This window comes from Coregonus lavaretus (assembly GCF_964263955.1).
Source record: "Coregonus lavaretus genome assembly, chromosome: 21".
In the NCBI taxonomy this organism is placed as follows: domain Eukaryota; kingdom Metazoa; phylum Chordata; class Actinopteri; order Salmoniformes; family Salmonidae; genus Coregonus; species Coregonus lavaretus.
In genome coordinates, this window is record NC_140008.1 from 16,549,855 (window position 1) to 16,565,639 (window position 15,785).

Consider the following 15,785-nt stretch of genomic DNA (forward strand, 5'->3'; position numbering starts at 1 on the left):
AACCGGCGGCTCCCAATTAACCTACACCGAGGGGATACTGGAACAATACTGGAGTCTGAAATACCATTATTTTGTTTATGGATGGGAAGAATAGCCTTGGAGAATAATTTTTCTACAACCCTGAGAACATGACAACTAGGAAGGTGAGGTTCCTCTCCCTTCTGCCTCGTCTCATGCTGGGCCCAGGGCCCACAGAGCTGGGGTGGGACTGCAACTCTGTCCCCCGATGTAGGTCAACTGCCCTCTCTATCACATGGATTTGGTTACATAACATATGTAAGACTGTACCATTAAGTTGGGAATGACAAATCTACACTTGCTCATACATACAAGCAACCCCTAAACAAAACGTTCCGTACATTTGGTTAAATGTCTCATAAAACATGTAACAATCAGGCACAAATCCTTTAGTACATTTGTAGTTTGTTAGGCTTCTGTCTTTCACAGAGCACCTCTCGGCAGTGTATTAAGTCCCATTTGTGGCCGGACACTAGTACTCTGGTGATCCATCATGTTACGGAAGCAAAAAATATATGTATTAAAAAAAAGTAAAAGGTTCTTCACATTTGCGCTGGTAGTCATGGTCAGGAGTGCGGCAAATTGGCTGTGTCAGTTTTGGCAGTTTGCATGTGTGGATAAGGGTGTGTGAATGTGCGTCTTGAAACTGAATTTGACAATACACAGACACATCAGTATATGTACACACTGAGAAGAATGGGTGGAAGAAGAGCTCAAGGCCACATCTTCCGAGAGCCAAGGGAATTCCACCAGATCTGCAAAGGACAATACAACATTGTCAGTCTTCTAAACTTGAATTTGAGTGAAATGATCAACTCAAAAGTACTACAATTATTGACAGAGATGAAATATGGATGAAGAGATACGTACCTAGTATTACATATGGCTGACTGGGTTATGGCCATCTCCCCCCATGCTGGGGTGGCCTCCTGAGAGCCGCATGGGGGACTCCCCTGCCACCCCAGACACTTTCTCCTCCTCCCGCCGCTTCAGACATGCTGCTTTAGGGTTCAGGTTGCGTTCTGACGAGGGGATAGGAGGGAATATGAGTTTACATTGCATGCAAGTTATTTATCCAACCTTCCACTGTGCTATAAAAATGTCATCCTTTATTAAAAAGACACATAAAACAGATTTTTCTGGTGTGAAGAATAGCTGGGTGAAATGTTCGGTTTGGTTCTCGATGGTCCACTAAGGAAGGAATATACACAGGGGACAAAGTAATACAGAGGTCAACATGTAAAAAGTGACAATACAAAGAGATATGGCCACAGTAGCCCTGCGTTACCTCGGACTTGCTGCTCCAGGTTGAGAATGACGTTGACGGCTTGATGCAGGATGAGCAGTTTGGTCTGAGGTTTGTCGTTGCTGAGGTGCAGCTGGCACATGCGGCCCAGCTCCTTGAAAGCCTCGTTGATGTCTCGCACTCGCAGCCGCTCACGGGCGTTGTTGGCCACTCGCCGCTCTTTCTCACGCTCTACCTTTACCTCAGGAGGAAGGTCCTCGTCATCCTCATCCTCTGGACTAGAAGGCGGAAGACACGGAGAGGAATGAAGCCACGGGAGGACGGCACTCACAAACCAAGCAACTAGACTTTCAAAGAGTTGGGCCGCATGTGCCAGCTGCACCTCAGCAAAACATGTGAAGCATAGACGCCTAAGCATTTAGCTGTCATTCTAAAAGAATCCTGGGTAGCACCAGGAAGTTATGTAGTTCTGAAAGTAAAGGTATTAAAAGGAAGCTCCAGATACATTGTTAATAGTCATACAATCGATCCGAATAGAAACATCAAATTTACTCAAGACTAGGAAAATAAGTTACCAATTGCAGTGAAACCCATTATAAGAATATTTGGTAAAAAGACAAAACAATAATGACTTATCCCACATGGGTTGGAAATGTTAACATTTACCATTATGCTCTTCAATGTCGCTTTGTTTTCCAACTTCTATGTCTATTACCATCAAACCAAATGAAAATGTAAGTGCTCAGCTTTGCAGAATGGTGGACTTTGATATACAGTATTGGCTCCCCAATTGTGTGCTTTCAGCACACAAAGCACTATGGCCTATGGATGGAGAGACTTACTCATCTCCCGGGTCTGACAGGCCTGAGAGGCCAGAGAGGATCTGGAGGGTCAACGCCTCCTTTCTGAAAACAATGGGACATGAGGGGAGGGCATTACACAACTAGCTACACATTCAATTAGTGACCAACTCAACTAACACAGCTAACTAGCAGTTGAAATTGTGCATATAGATGGGGGCTAATGTCATGCGTTCCTCCTCGTATTTCTTTCGCTAACAGACTTTAACAACATTTCCACCTATGTGGGATAAAATAGTCTACAGTATGTTCATCAAGAAAATGTAATACAGTTGTGGTCAAAAGTTTTGAGAATGACACAAGTATTGGTCTTCACAAAGTTCGCTGCTTCAGTGTTATGAGATATTTTTGTCAGATGTTACTATGGTATACTGAAGTATAATTACAAGCATTCCATAAGTGTCAAAGGCTTTTATTGACAATTACATCAAGTTTATGCAAAGAGTCAATATTTGCAGCGTTGACCCTTCTTTTTCAAGACCTGCAATCCGCCCTGGCATGCTGTCAATTAACTTCTGGGCCACATCCTGACTGATGGCAGCCCATTCTTGCATAATCAATGCTTGGAGTCTGTCAGAATTTGTGGGTTTTTGTTTGTCCACCCGCCTCTTGAGGATCGACCACAAGTTCTCAATGGGATTAAGGTCTGGGGAGTTTCCTGGCCATGGACCCAACATTTCGATGTTTTGTTCCCCGAGCCACTTAGATATCACTTTCGCCTTATGGCAAGGTGCTCCATCATGCTGGAAAAGTTATGTTCTTGGATGGTTGGGAGAAGTTGCTCTCGGAGGATGTGTTGGTACTATTCTTTATTCATGGCTGTGTCCTTAGGCAAAATTGTGAGTGAGCCCACTCCCTTGGCTGAGAAGCAACCCCAAACATGAATGGCCGCATGACACAGGACTGATGGTAGCGCTCACCTTGTCTTCTCCGGACAAGGTGTTTTCCGGATGCCCCAAACAATCGGAAAGGGATTCATCAGAGAAAATGACTTTACCCCAGTCTTCAGAAGTCCAATCCCTGTACCCTTTTCAGAATATCAGTCTGTCCCTGATGTTTTTCCTGGAGAGAAGTGGCTTCTTTGCTGCCCTTCTTGACACCAGGCCATCCTCCAAAAGTATTTGCCTCACTGTGCGTGCAGATGCACTCACACCTGCCTGCTGCCATTCCTGAGCAAGCTTTGCACTGGTGGTGCCCCGATCCCGCAGCTGAATCAACTTTAGGAGACGGTCCTGGCGCTTGCTGGACTTTCTTGGGCGCCCTGACGCCTTCTTCACAACAATTGAACCTCTCTCCTTGAAGTTCTCCATGATCCGATAAATGGTTGATGTAGGTGCAATCTTACTAGCAGCAATATCCTTGCCTGTGAAGCCCTTTTTGTGCAAAGCAATGATGACGGCACATGTTTCCTTGCAGGTAACCATGGTTAACAGAGGAAGAACAATGATTTCAAGCACCACCCTCCTTTTAAAGCTTCCAGTCTGTTATTCTAACTGAATCAGCATGACAGAGTGATCTCAGCATTGTCCTCGTCAACACTCTCACCTGTGTTAACGAGAGAATCACTGACATGATGGCAGCTGGTCCTTTTGTGGCAGGGCTGAAATGCAGTGGAAATGTTTTTTGGAGATTAAGTTCATTTTCATGGCAAAGAGGGACTTTGCAATTAATTGCAATTAATCTGATCACTCTTCATGACATTCTGGAGTATATGCAAATTGCCATCATCAAAACTGAGGCAGCAGACTTTGTGAAAATCAGTATGTGTGTCATTCTCAAAACTTTTGACCACGACTGTACACAGGCATACATTCTCTATGCCAGTTGCCAGTGTCAATAGTCGGGGTGAGATGGAGACCGTTGGTGATTACCTACCTTGCTCTGATGCGTTTGGTTTCTTTCTTCTCGTCCTCAGACTTGTCAGCGATGGAGGAGTTCTCGTCGTCCTCCTTGTCCTCCCTCTTGATGTCCGAGCCGCTGGACGAGTGTGTGGAGCGGGCCACGCTTCCGGGCAGACCTGTGGAACAGCACAGAAACACACCTTCAGTATGTCCGATTTAGAGAACAATTAAGTAGTCCATTATCTTATCGGTTTGCCATGTTTGATACATTACATCAGGGAACAGGAGTAAAGGTCACAGGTCATGTGGGGGATGAGTAGCGAATCAGAGTGTGTGAGAGAGAAGTGTGTGACTCACTGGTGAAGCCCTCTGGTTGTCCAGTGGACTGAGGGGGTCCGGAGGCGTGGTGACCGTGCAGCAGGGTATTGCTGGGAGGAAGGCCTGTGGGCTCCTCCTGGTGGTTCCCTCCCTGGAGAATGGTAACAAAACATAAACGTCAAACACAACAACAACGCGATGACAAAAGCTTGATTAAATCTGTTCAATAAAATCATCATCATAATCTCGGTAATGTAAGACAACAGGGGGCTTTTGTCTTGGAACCAGAGGTCAGAAGGCGTGCTCACCATGGTAGGGTGTCTGTTGCTGAGGGCCAAGCCAGCGTTGGAGAAGGCCTGAGATAGACCTCCCAGGCCACCGTTGTGTACAGAGGACACAGCGCTCAGCAGGCTGTGCATGTCAGAGTGGGCTCCTCCCCCCAGGCCGGGCGGGCCCTGGACAGCGTGGCTACGCAGCACGTGGATGGCCTCCTCCAGACGGTCCTCCATTTTGTTCTGCTGCAAGGAGACACAGATGTACAGGGCAAATCTCAGTCACTATGTTGATTATAATACGATCACATCAAATAATAGATTTTAGAATTATTTGTAGCGAAGAGGGCGTACCAGGGCATGCAATTGCCCTTCGTAGTTGGGTGACAGGGCAGACTGCCCTGAAGGTCTTGGCCATTGAGATGCAGCTCCTGCAGAGAGAAAATAGATGAGATGCCATATTTACACAGAAAATCCTGAAAAATGACAGCTCTGATTTCCAACAGTAGATGGCGATCCAGAACCCTTTTCAGGGCTCCAGAGATCCAGTCAAGCCCTTTACTAATACAAGATACCAGATGCAGCAGATATAATCCAGTATGCACACCTGCAATTCCCTGGGGCGAGCCTACTGGGGTGGAGGATGTGGAGGAGAAGTTGTTACTGTTGTGGTCCGAGGGGTAGATCTAAACCACACAGGATAAAGACAGTGTCTTTAGACAGTGAACAGCAGCACACTGACAGAACAATGCAGTTCAAATCAAAAAGTCTGTAGGATGTTTTTTGAGAGGATTACTCACTGATGCAAGAGCCTTCCCAATCTCATCTCCTGAGCTCCCTGCAGTGGTGCCTCTATTGGCTGTGGAGAAAGGACAGCTTATTAATCTCGCACATTATTACAAGGCAGCGACTACTATATAAAGGTCTCCAATAAGCTAGTGAGACCGCTTTAAAGACATTGTTAAACCGAGGGGCAACACAACATCTTTCACAGGAGAAGGACAAGGTAATTGGTTAACAAAATGAGCGGTTGTCATGTGAGCCTTTATTGTACCCATGATGCCGTCTGCTCCGTGGTTATAGCTCCCAGAGCCAGAGTGGAAGCCGGGCGGGAGGCTGCCGTTCACCTCGCTGCCGTGGAGAGGGTAGTTCTGTGGGGACAGAGGCAGGGGTTGACGCTTCTGAAGGGAAGACAGAACAGCTTCGGTTAGAGCAACTTGCATGGAAGTTGGATTCGTCATAGAGGAGAAATAGCATTAAACAGAACACAGAATTTAATACAACAGTTAATTGAATGTAAATTATATGAAAAATTACATATTGTGGGGCTGTCCTCACCATCCTGTCCTGTGGGTTGATGGCAGAGAAGGAGCCGGGCTGGCCGATGTGGGGAGAGTTCCCCAGCATGGCAGAGTAGCCAGACTGACCCAAAGGTCCTGAGGAGGCCCAGGGGTCAGAGGAGGGGTGGAGGCCCTCTGTCAACAACAACAGTGTTAGGCAATGGACTTACTCAATCAAACATGACTAACTCCAGTGCATTTGAACTCAAAACACATTTTCATTTACCTTAAATCATTAACTTAACAAAGAGGTTAAACAGTGTCATCACTCCAGTGACAGTTTATGAACGTGCTTAAGTGGTTACCGTAATTACCTTGCATGTAGAAAGAGCCTGGGTAGACAGAGCCAGGTTTGGTGCCAGGATATCCTCCGTTGTCACGGGCATACTCATCCCCGGAGGAAGAGGCGTACACCTAATGGGTCAAACACAGTTGACATTAGGCGTAATTTCAACAACACACACCACACACTTGTGCCATGATATATACCTACATTTAGCCTCCCCTAAAATAAAGGTGTCTGCGCCTTACATCTAAAATCGCCAGGTATCACTATTGCCAAGATAACAACAAATGCACAACTGCCAATACTCAATGGTGTTAACCTGTAGCTAACAGTTGTTGCACTAAGCAGCCAGGAGGTGGCGAGGGTGAGGCTGGCATGCCCCCCCTGCCTGTGCTGTGTGCGAGAGCAGCACAGTGGCCATGCCATGCTGGGCACAGCGACGGTTCCAATCCCACAGCACAGCCAGCACTTCCTCTCTCCCAGGAGCCCAGTGACATAGCAGGGTTAGTGCCTGTAGCTCCTCCCTCGAGCTAGCCTTTCACCGGCAGCTCACACACTGAGATACACACAAACAAGCATGCACCCACACTGTCCAGCCCATGACCTCAAATAAGCAAGGGACTCACATTTAATAGTTTCTCCGATTTCTATAGTACCAAGACCGTGGGTTTGAACTGAAGAGGCATAGATAATATGCATGTATTGAATTTGTATTTATTTAATTAGGGGTGATATGGGTCCATGACCCAACCATGGGTTTGAATACTCTAAAAGCAATTTTGTTAAATGGCCTTTCAATGGTCCATTCAAGTTATTCCGAACCACAATGAATAGTACATTGAAAATGGCAAGCCATTCCAAGCCTTTTTTCCGCATGTGTCGGAAACGTTGAATCACTCCCCTAAAATTCATACAGACACAAAGATCCCCGCTTCCTGACACTATAACCCATCACTCACGCTTTCTGGCACGTACGAGGAGAAAGAGGGACGAGAGAGAGAAGAGAGAGGGAGAGGCTATGCTGCAAAGAATGCTAAACCAGAAAACAGATTTTTTTCTGTAATTTGATTTAACAGGGAGAAGTGGAAAGGGAATGGAGAGATGCACTTCTAATTACAGAGCCATCTGCCTGTTCCTGGACCCGGTCCAACTCCACAGGCAGCTGGGCTGAGGAGAGCAGAGGCAAGGAGAGGGAGAGGGCTGAGAGAGGTGGGGGCTGGGAGCCAGTCAGCGAGAGAGAGAAAGAGAGAGAGGGATGCATGGGGAGAGAGAGGGGTTGCAATGAGGAGGGGGCGGGGCAAAGAGGGGGGGGGAATTAAGGCACTGATGATTTATGAAATAGGCAAAGAGATAAGGCTGGGGTGGGGGACAGAATAAGGTAATCTAAATGACTTAAACAAAGCATGATATGGCCAGGGGAGTCAGTGTGTGGGAATAGGGGCTTTACTACCATCACAGTTAATTTGAGAGAACAGGCCGGAGATGGCTTCATATAACAATAGGCTTTAGGTTTGTCTTTCAGGGGAAACAATGTTGAGCGAATCCTCTGCTCTAGATAGATGTGTGGGGGAATGAAACAATGATAATTGTGCTCTTAAGAAGAAAGAATGAGGATTTCTGTGGAAAATCCTCACTAATGGGGGTTTAATGTAATTCAGGTTATGACTGTGTGTGAGCATTTGCAAAACATGTGATGTAATATGAAAATAGAACGGGCCTAGTAGAAAACAGATTAATATCAACTTGTAGAGGATATTTTCTCTTTATTAATAATATAACCACTGTAGGTCTAGAACAGGGTTTCCCAAACTCTGTCCTCAGGACCCCATGGGGTGCATGTTTTGGTTTTTGCCCTAGCACTAACACAGCTGATTCAAATAAACAACTAAACCAAAACGTACACTCTTTGCGGTCCCAAGGACCAAGTTTGGGAAACGCTGGTCTATAGAATACATAAATATACACACACACACACACACAGTATAGCGTTTCCCAAACTTGGTCCTTGGGACCGCAAAGAGTGTACGTTTTGGTTTAGTCAAATAAACCTACCATTAAAATTATAGACTGATCATGTCTTTGTCAGTGGGCAAACATACAAAATCAGCAGGGGATCACCTTTGCCCACTGACAAAGACATGATCAGTCTATAATTTTAATGGTAGGTTTATTTGAACAGTGAGAGACAGAATAACAACAAAAAAATCCAGAAAAACACATGTAAAAATGTTATAATATAATATAATAATATAATATGCCATTTAGCAGACGCTTTTATCCAAAGCGACTTACAGTCATGCGTGCATACATTTCTTTGTGTATGGGTGGTCCCGGGGATCGAACCCACTACCTTGGCGTTACAAGCGCCGTGCTCTACCAGCTGAGCTACAGAGGACCACATGAATTGATTTGCATTTTAATGAGGGAAATAAGTATTTGACCCCTCTGCAAAACATGACTTAGTACTTGGTGGCAAAACCCTTGTTGGCAATCACAGAGGTCAGACGTTTCTTGTAGTTGGCCACCAGGTTTGCACACATCTCAGGAGGGATTTTGTCCCACTCCTCTTTGCAGATCTTCTCCAAGTCATTAAGGTTTCGAGGCTGACGTTTGGCAACTCGAACCTTCAGCTCCCTCAACAGATTTTCTATGGGATTAAGGTCTGGAGACTGGCTAGGCCACTCCAGGACCTTAATGTGCTGCTTCTTGAGCCACTCCTTTGATGCCTTGGCCGTGTGTTTTGGGTCATTGTCATGCTGAAATACCCATCCACGACCCATTTTCAATGCCCTGGCTGAGGGAAGGAGGTTCTCACCCAAGATTTGACAGTACATGGCCCCGTCCATCGTCCCTTTGATGCGGTGAAGTTGTCCTGTCCCCTTAGCAGAAAAACACCCCCAAAGCATAATGTTTCCACCACCATGTTTGACGGTGGGGATGGTGTTCTCGGGGTCATAGGCAGCATTCCTCCTCCTCCAAACACGGCGAGCTGAGTTGATGCCAAAGAGCTCAATTTTGGTCTCATCTGACCACAACACTTTCACCCAGTTCTCCTCTGAATCATTCAGATGTTCATTGGCAAACTTCAGACGGGCCTGTATACAGTGAGGGAAAAAAGTATTTGATCCCCTGCTGATTTTGTACGTTTGCCCACTGACAAAGAAATGATCAGTCTATAATTTTAATGGCAGGTTTATTTGAACAGTGAGAGACAGAATAACAACAAAAAAATCCAGAAAAACGCATGTCAAAAATGTTATAAATTGATTCGCATTTTAATGAGGGAAATAAGTATTTGAACCCCTCTCAATCAGAAAGATTTCTGGCTCCCAGGTGTCTTTTATACAGGTAATGAGCTGAGATTAGGAGCACACTCTTAAAGGGAGTGCTCCTAATCTCAGCTTGTTACCTGTATAAAAGACACCTGTCCACAGAAGCAATCAATCAATCAGATTCCAAACTCTCCACCATGGCCAAGACCAAAGAGCTCTCCAAGGATGTCAGGGACAAGATTGTAGACCTACACAAGGCTGGAATGGGCTACAAGACCATCGCCAAGCAGCTTGGTGAGAAGGTGACATCATTCAGATGTTCATTGGCAACTTCAGACGGCCCTGTATATGTGCTTTCTTGAGCAGGGGGACCTTGCGGGCGCTGCAGGATTTCAGTCCTTCACGGCATAGTGTGTTGCCAATTGTTTTCTTGGTGACTATGGTCCCAGCTGCCTTGAGATCATTGACAAGATCCTCCCGTGTAGTTCTGGGCTGATTCCTCACCGTTCTCATGATCATTGCAACTCCACGAGGTGAGATCTTGCATGGAGCCCCAGGCCGAGGGAGATTGACAGTTCTTTTGTGTTTCTTCCATTTGCGAATAATCGCACCAACTGTTGTCACCTTCTCACCAAGCTGCTTGGCGATGGTCTTGTAGCCCATTCCAGCCTTGTGTAGGTCTACATTCTTGTCCCTGACATCCTTGGAGAGCTCTTTGGTCTTGGCCATGGTGGAGAGTTTGGAATCTGATTGATTGCTTCTGTGGACAGGTGTGTTTTATACAGGTAACAAACAGATTAGGAGCACTCCCTTTAAGAGTGTGCTCCTAATCTCAGCTCGTTACCTGTATAAAAGACACCTGGGAGCCAGAAATCTTTCTGATTGAGAGGGGGTCAAATACTTATTTCCCTCATTAAAATGCGAATCAATTTATAACATTTTTGACATGCGTTTTTCTGGATTTTTTTGTTGTTATTCTGTCTCTCACTGTTCAAATAAACCTACCATTAAAATTATAGACTGATCATGTCTTTGTCAGTGGGCAAATGTACAAAATCAGCAGGGGATCAAATACTTTTTTCCCCTCACTGAATACACATATATATACACACACACACACACACACATACATACATACATATATACACACATATATATATTATATATATATATATATATACACACACACACACACATTACACACAGAATTTTTTGAAACAAGTTGTGTGTATGTGTATATATGTATGTATGTATGTATGTATGTATGTATGTATGTATGTATGTATATGTATGTATGTAAATAAATAATGTGTGTATATACAGTGAGGGAAAAAAGTATTTGATCCCCTGCTGATTTTGTACATTTGCCCACTGACAAAAAAATTATCAGTCTATAATTTTAATGGTAGGTTTATTTGAAAAGTGAGACACAATAACAACAACAAAATCAAGAAAAACGCATGTCAAAAATGTTATAAATTTATTTGCATTTTAATTAGGGAAATAAGTATTTGACCCCCTCTCAATCAGAAAGATTTCTTGCTCCCAGGTGTCTTTTATACAGGTAACGAGCTGAGATTAGGAGCACACTCTTAAAGGGGGGTCAAATAGAAAGAAGACATAGGAAGAAACACAAAAGACCTGTCAATCTCCCTCGGCCTTGGGCTCCATGCAAGATCTCACCTCGTGGAGTTGCAATGATCATGAGAACGGTGAGGAATGCTGCACAGAACTACACGGCAAGATCTTGTCAATGATCTCAAGGCAGCTGGGACCATAGTCACCAAGAAAACAATTGGTAACACACTACACCGTGAAGGACTGAAATCCTGCAGCGCCCGCAAGGTCCCCCTGCTCAAGAAAGCACATATACAGGGCCGTCTGAAGTTTGCCAATGAACATCTGAATGATTCAGAGGAGAACTGGCTGAAAATGTTGTGGTCAGGTGAGACCAAAATTGAGCTATTTGGCATCAACTCAACTCGCCGTGTTTGGAGGAGGAGGAATGGTGCCTATGACCCCAAGAACACCATCCCCACCGTCAAACATGGAGGTGGAAACATTATGCTTTGGGGGTGTTTTTCTGCTAAGGGGACAGGACAACTTCACCGCATCAAAGGGACGATGGACGGGGCCATGTACCGTCAAATATTGGGTGAGTACCTCCTTCCCTCAGCCAGGGCATTGAAAATGGGTTGTGGATGGGTATTCCAGCATGACAATGACCCAAAACACACGACCAAGGCAACAAAGGAGTGGCTCAAGAAGAAGCACATTAAGGTCCTGGAGTGGCCTAGCCAGTCTCCAGACCTTAATCCCATAGAAAATCTGTGGAGGGAGCTGAAGGTTCGAGTTGCCAAACGTCAGCCTCGAAACCTTAATGACTTGGAGAAGATCTGCAAAGAGGAGTGGAACAAAATCCCTCCTGAGATGTGTGCAAACCTGGTGGCCAACTACAAGAAACATCTGACCTCTGTGATTGCCAACAAGGGTTTTGCCACCAAGTACTAAGTCATGTTTTGCAGAGGGGTCAAATACGTATTTCCCTCATTAAAATGCAAATCAATTAATAACATTTTTGACATGCCGTTTTCTGGATTTTGTTGTTGTTATTCTGTCTCTCACTGTTCAAATAAACCTACCATTAAAATTATAGACTGATCATGTCTTTGTCAGTGGGCAAACGTACAAAATCAGCAGGGGATCAAATACCTTTTTCCCCTCACTGTATATATAATATACAGTTGAAGTCAGAAGTTTACATACACTTAGGTTGGAGTCATTAAAAGTAGTTTTTCAACCACTCCACAAATTTCTTGTTAACAAACTATACTTTTGGCAAGTCGGTTAGGACATCTACTTTGTGCATGACACAAGTAATTTCCCAACAATTGTTTACAGACAGATTATTTCACTTATAATTCACTGTATCACAATTCCAGTGTGTCAGAAGTTTACATACACTAAGTTGACTGTGCCTTTAAACAGCTTGGAAAATTCCAGAAAATGATGACATGGCTTTAGAAGCTTCTGATAGGCTAATTGACATCATTTGAGTCAATTGGAGGTGTACCTGTTTCAAACTCAGGGCCTCTTTACTCGACATCATGGGAAAATCAAAAGAAATCAGCCAAGACCTCAGAAAAATAAATTGTAGACCTCCACAAGTCTGGTTGATCCTTGGGAGCAATTTCCAAACGCCTGAAGGTACCACGTTCATCTGTACAAACAATAGTACACAAGTATAAACACCATGGGACCACGCAGCCGCCATACCGCTCAGGAAGGAGACGCGTTCTGTCTCCTAGAGATGAACGTACTTTGGTGCGAAAAGTGCAAATCAATCCCAGAACAACAGCAAAGGAACTTGTGAAGATACTGGAGGAAACGGGTACAAAAGTATCTATATCCACAGTAAAACAAGTCCTATATCGACCTAACCTGAAAGGCTGCTCAGCAAGGAAGAAGCCACTGCTCCAAAACCGTCATAAAAAAGCCAGACTATGGTTTGCAACTGCACATGGGGACAAAGATCATACTTTTTGGAGAAATGTCCTCTGGTCTGATGAAACAAAAATAGAACTGTTTGGCCATAATGACCATCGTTATGTTTGGAGGAAAAAGGGCACCATCCCTACGGTGAAACATGGTGGTAGCAGCATCATGCTGTGGGGATGTTTTTCAGCGTCAGGGACTGGGAGACCAGTCAGGATCTAGGGAAAGATGAACGGAGCAAAGTACTGAGAGATCCTTGATGAAAACCTGCTTCAGAGCGCTCAGGACCTCAGACTGAGGTGAAGGCTCACTTTCCAACAAGACAACGACCCTAAGCACACAGCCAAGACAACCCGTGTAGCTCAGTTGGTAGAGCATGACGCTTGCAACGCCAGGGTTGTGGGTTCGATTCCCACGGGAGGCCAGTATGAAAAAATAAAATGTATGCACTCACTAACTGTAAGTCGCTCTGGATAAGAGCGTCTGCTAAATTACTAAAATGTCAAATGTAAACAACGCAGGAGTGCCTTTGGGACAAGTATCAATGTCCTTGAGTGGCCCAGCCAGAGCCCGTACTTGAACCCGATCGAACATCTCTGGAGAGACCTGATAATAGCTGCGCAGCGACCATCCCCATCCAACCTGACAGAGCTTGAGAGGATCTGCAGAGAAGAATGAGAGAAACTCCCCATATACAGGTGTGCCAAGCTTGTAGCGTCATACGCAAGACGACTCAAGGCTGTAATCGCTGCCAAAGGTGCTTCAACAAAGTACTGAGTAAAGGGTCTGAATACTTATGCAAATGTGATATTTCATGGGGTTTTAAAAAATATAAATGAGCACACACAAAAAAAAACAGTTTTTTGGTTTAACATTATGGGGTATTGTGTGTAGATTGATGAGGAAAAATACCAATTTAATCCATTTTAGAATAAGGCTGTAACGTAACAAAATGTGGAAAAAGTCAAGGGGTCGGAATACTTTCCGAATGCACTGTATGTATGTATGTATGTATGTATGTATGTATGTATGTAGTTTTTAAAAAAGTATGTGGACAACCCTTCAAATTAGTGGATTTGGCTATTTCAGCCACACCCGTTGCTGACAGGTGTATAAAATCGAGCACACAGCCATGTAATCTCCATAGACACACATTGGCAGTAGAATGGCCTTAATGAAGAGCTCAGTGAATTTCAACATGGCACCGTCATAGGATGCCACCTTTCCAAGAAGTCAGTTCGTCAAATTTCTGCCCTGCTAGAGCTGCCCCGGTCAACTGTAAGTGCTGTTATTGTGAAGTGGAAACGTCTAGGAGCAACAACGGCTCAGCCGCAAAGTGGTAGGCCACACAAGCTCACAGAACCGCTAAGTGCTGAAGCACGTAAAAATCGTCTGTCCTCAGTCGCAACACTCACTACCGAGTTCCAAACTAGGGTTAGGGCCAGGCCCTGATGTACAGGTAGTAGAGGATTAGTAGAGGGGTCTTGCGGTTGGGTTGGACGAGTGGGTGGGTTGGAGAGCTAGGACTAGGTTACCACATAGAGCTGAGGGTGCAAAGGGAGAGGGGGAGCAGGGAGAGGAGAGGGGGCAGGGCGAGGGACACAGGATCATCAGCAGTCATTAATCTGGGCTCAGACACGGGCTAAGAGACCTCGCGAGCAGCACGCCTCACAACTGGGTCACTCATGGGGGAGGCCACCCAGACCATCATGTGGCGAAGCATAGGCGGACGGGTGGACGGGGAGAGGAGGGGGGCAGCTGGGGGTTTTACATTAATTTACGCTAAAACCACATGGCCATCGCTCAAACTGTGGGAGCGGCTGAGATAAGGGCCTCAAACCCAGACGGTGTTTAACATTGCCTATGTGGTGCAGTCATGAACACTGGCCACAGAGGTTTCACTATGACCGTCTTCGCTGCGGTGTAATATGAGAGCGCAGGTGCCCATGGTTTGGGTTACAGAAAATGTTTGTGTAATGGCAATATTTCATTTTAATGATCCCTGGCAGGGGGCCTTCTAGTCTTCCACTAATAGCTAATAAGGCAGCAGGCACCCCGAACACACCAGAAATATCTGGACCATCTTACAGGGCATGGTAACCAAATACCACACGGCATGCAATCTCAAGCATTAGTTCAACAAAAACAACTCTACAGTGTTATTTACTACTGCTGGTTATTTGGAGGCTTGCTCAGCATCTGTAGCATTTGTCAGTAGAGTACAACGTTGTAGACTAGAGTTATTTATGTGGTACTTTCTCAGTAGTCTGAGCCAAGTGTTGTAGAGACTAAATGTTTGTTTGGAAGCTCTCTCACTAGCCTGGGCTGCCAGTTGTTTGTCTGAGTGAGCAGAGGCCCTTTGGCTCTCTCTCTCTCTGTGTCTCTCTCTCTGTGTCTGTCTGTCTGTCTCTCTCTGTGTCTGTCTGTCTCTCTCTCTGTCTGTCTCTCTCTGTGTCTGTCTGTCTCTCTCTCTGTCTGTCTCTCTCTGTGTCTGTCTGTCTCTCTCTGTGTCTGTCTGTCTGTCTGTCTGTCTCTCTCTGTGTCTGTCTGTCTCTCTCTGTGTCTGTCTGTCTGTCTGTCTCTGTGTCTGTCTGTCTGTCTGTCTCTGTGTCTGTCTGTCTGTCTGTCTCTGTGTCTGTCTGTCTGTCTCTCTCTGTGTCTGTCTCTCTCTGTGTCTGTCTCTCTCTGTGTCTGTCTGTCTGTCTCTGTGTCTGTCTGTCTGTCTGTCTCTCTCTGTGTCTGTCTGTCTGTCTGTCTCTCTCTGTGTCTGTCTGTCTGTCTGTCTCTCTCTGTGTCTGTCTGTCTCTCTCTGTGTCTGTCTGTCTCTCTCTGTGTCT

At 45.2% G+C, this 15,785-nt stretch overlaps 1 protein-coding gene across 9 annotated transcripts in view; it reads right to left on the bottom strand.

The window, feature by feature from the left end:
• Positions 1-392: 392 nt before the first annotated feature.
• LOC311148877 (transcription factor E2-alpha-like) overlaps positions 393-15,785 on the bottom strand; it is a 35,803-nt gene continuing 20,410 nt past the window's right edge. For 2 of the 9 annotated variants that reach the window (XM_084185880.1, XM_084185885.1), the window contains 13 exons: positions 6,210-6,309; positions 5,873-6,030; positions 5,610-5,706; positions 5,356-5,414; positions 5,163-5,241; positions 4,910-4,986; positions 4,592-4,801; positions 4,323-4,434; positions 4,000-4,141; positions 2,107-2,169; positions 1,307-1,542; positions 889-1,040; positions 393-773 (listed from right to left, as the gene is read on the bottom strand). In XM_084185880.1, the coding sequence (XP_084042006.1) occupies positions 895-1,040; positions 1,307-1,542; positions 2,107-2,169; positions 4,000-4,141; positions 4,323-4,434; positions 4,592-4,801; positions 4,910-4,986; positions 5,163-5,241; positions 5,356-5,414; positions 5,610-5,706; positions 5,873-6,030; positions 6,210-6,309 (1,479 nt within the window). In that variant the 3' untranslated portion in view covers positions 393-773; positions 889-894. Of the gene's footprint in view, positions 774-888; positions 1,041-1,306; positions 1,543-2,106; positions 2,170-3,999; positions 4,142-4,322; positions 4,435-4,591; positions 4,802-4,909; positions 4,987-5,162; positions 5,242-5,355; positions 5,415-5,609; positions 5,737-5,872; positions 6,031-6,209; positions 6,310-15,785 lie in introns of all 9 variants that reach the window. The other 7 variants (XM_084185883.1, XM_084185878.1, XM_084185879.1 and 4 more) reach the window with 6 other exon arrangements.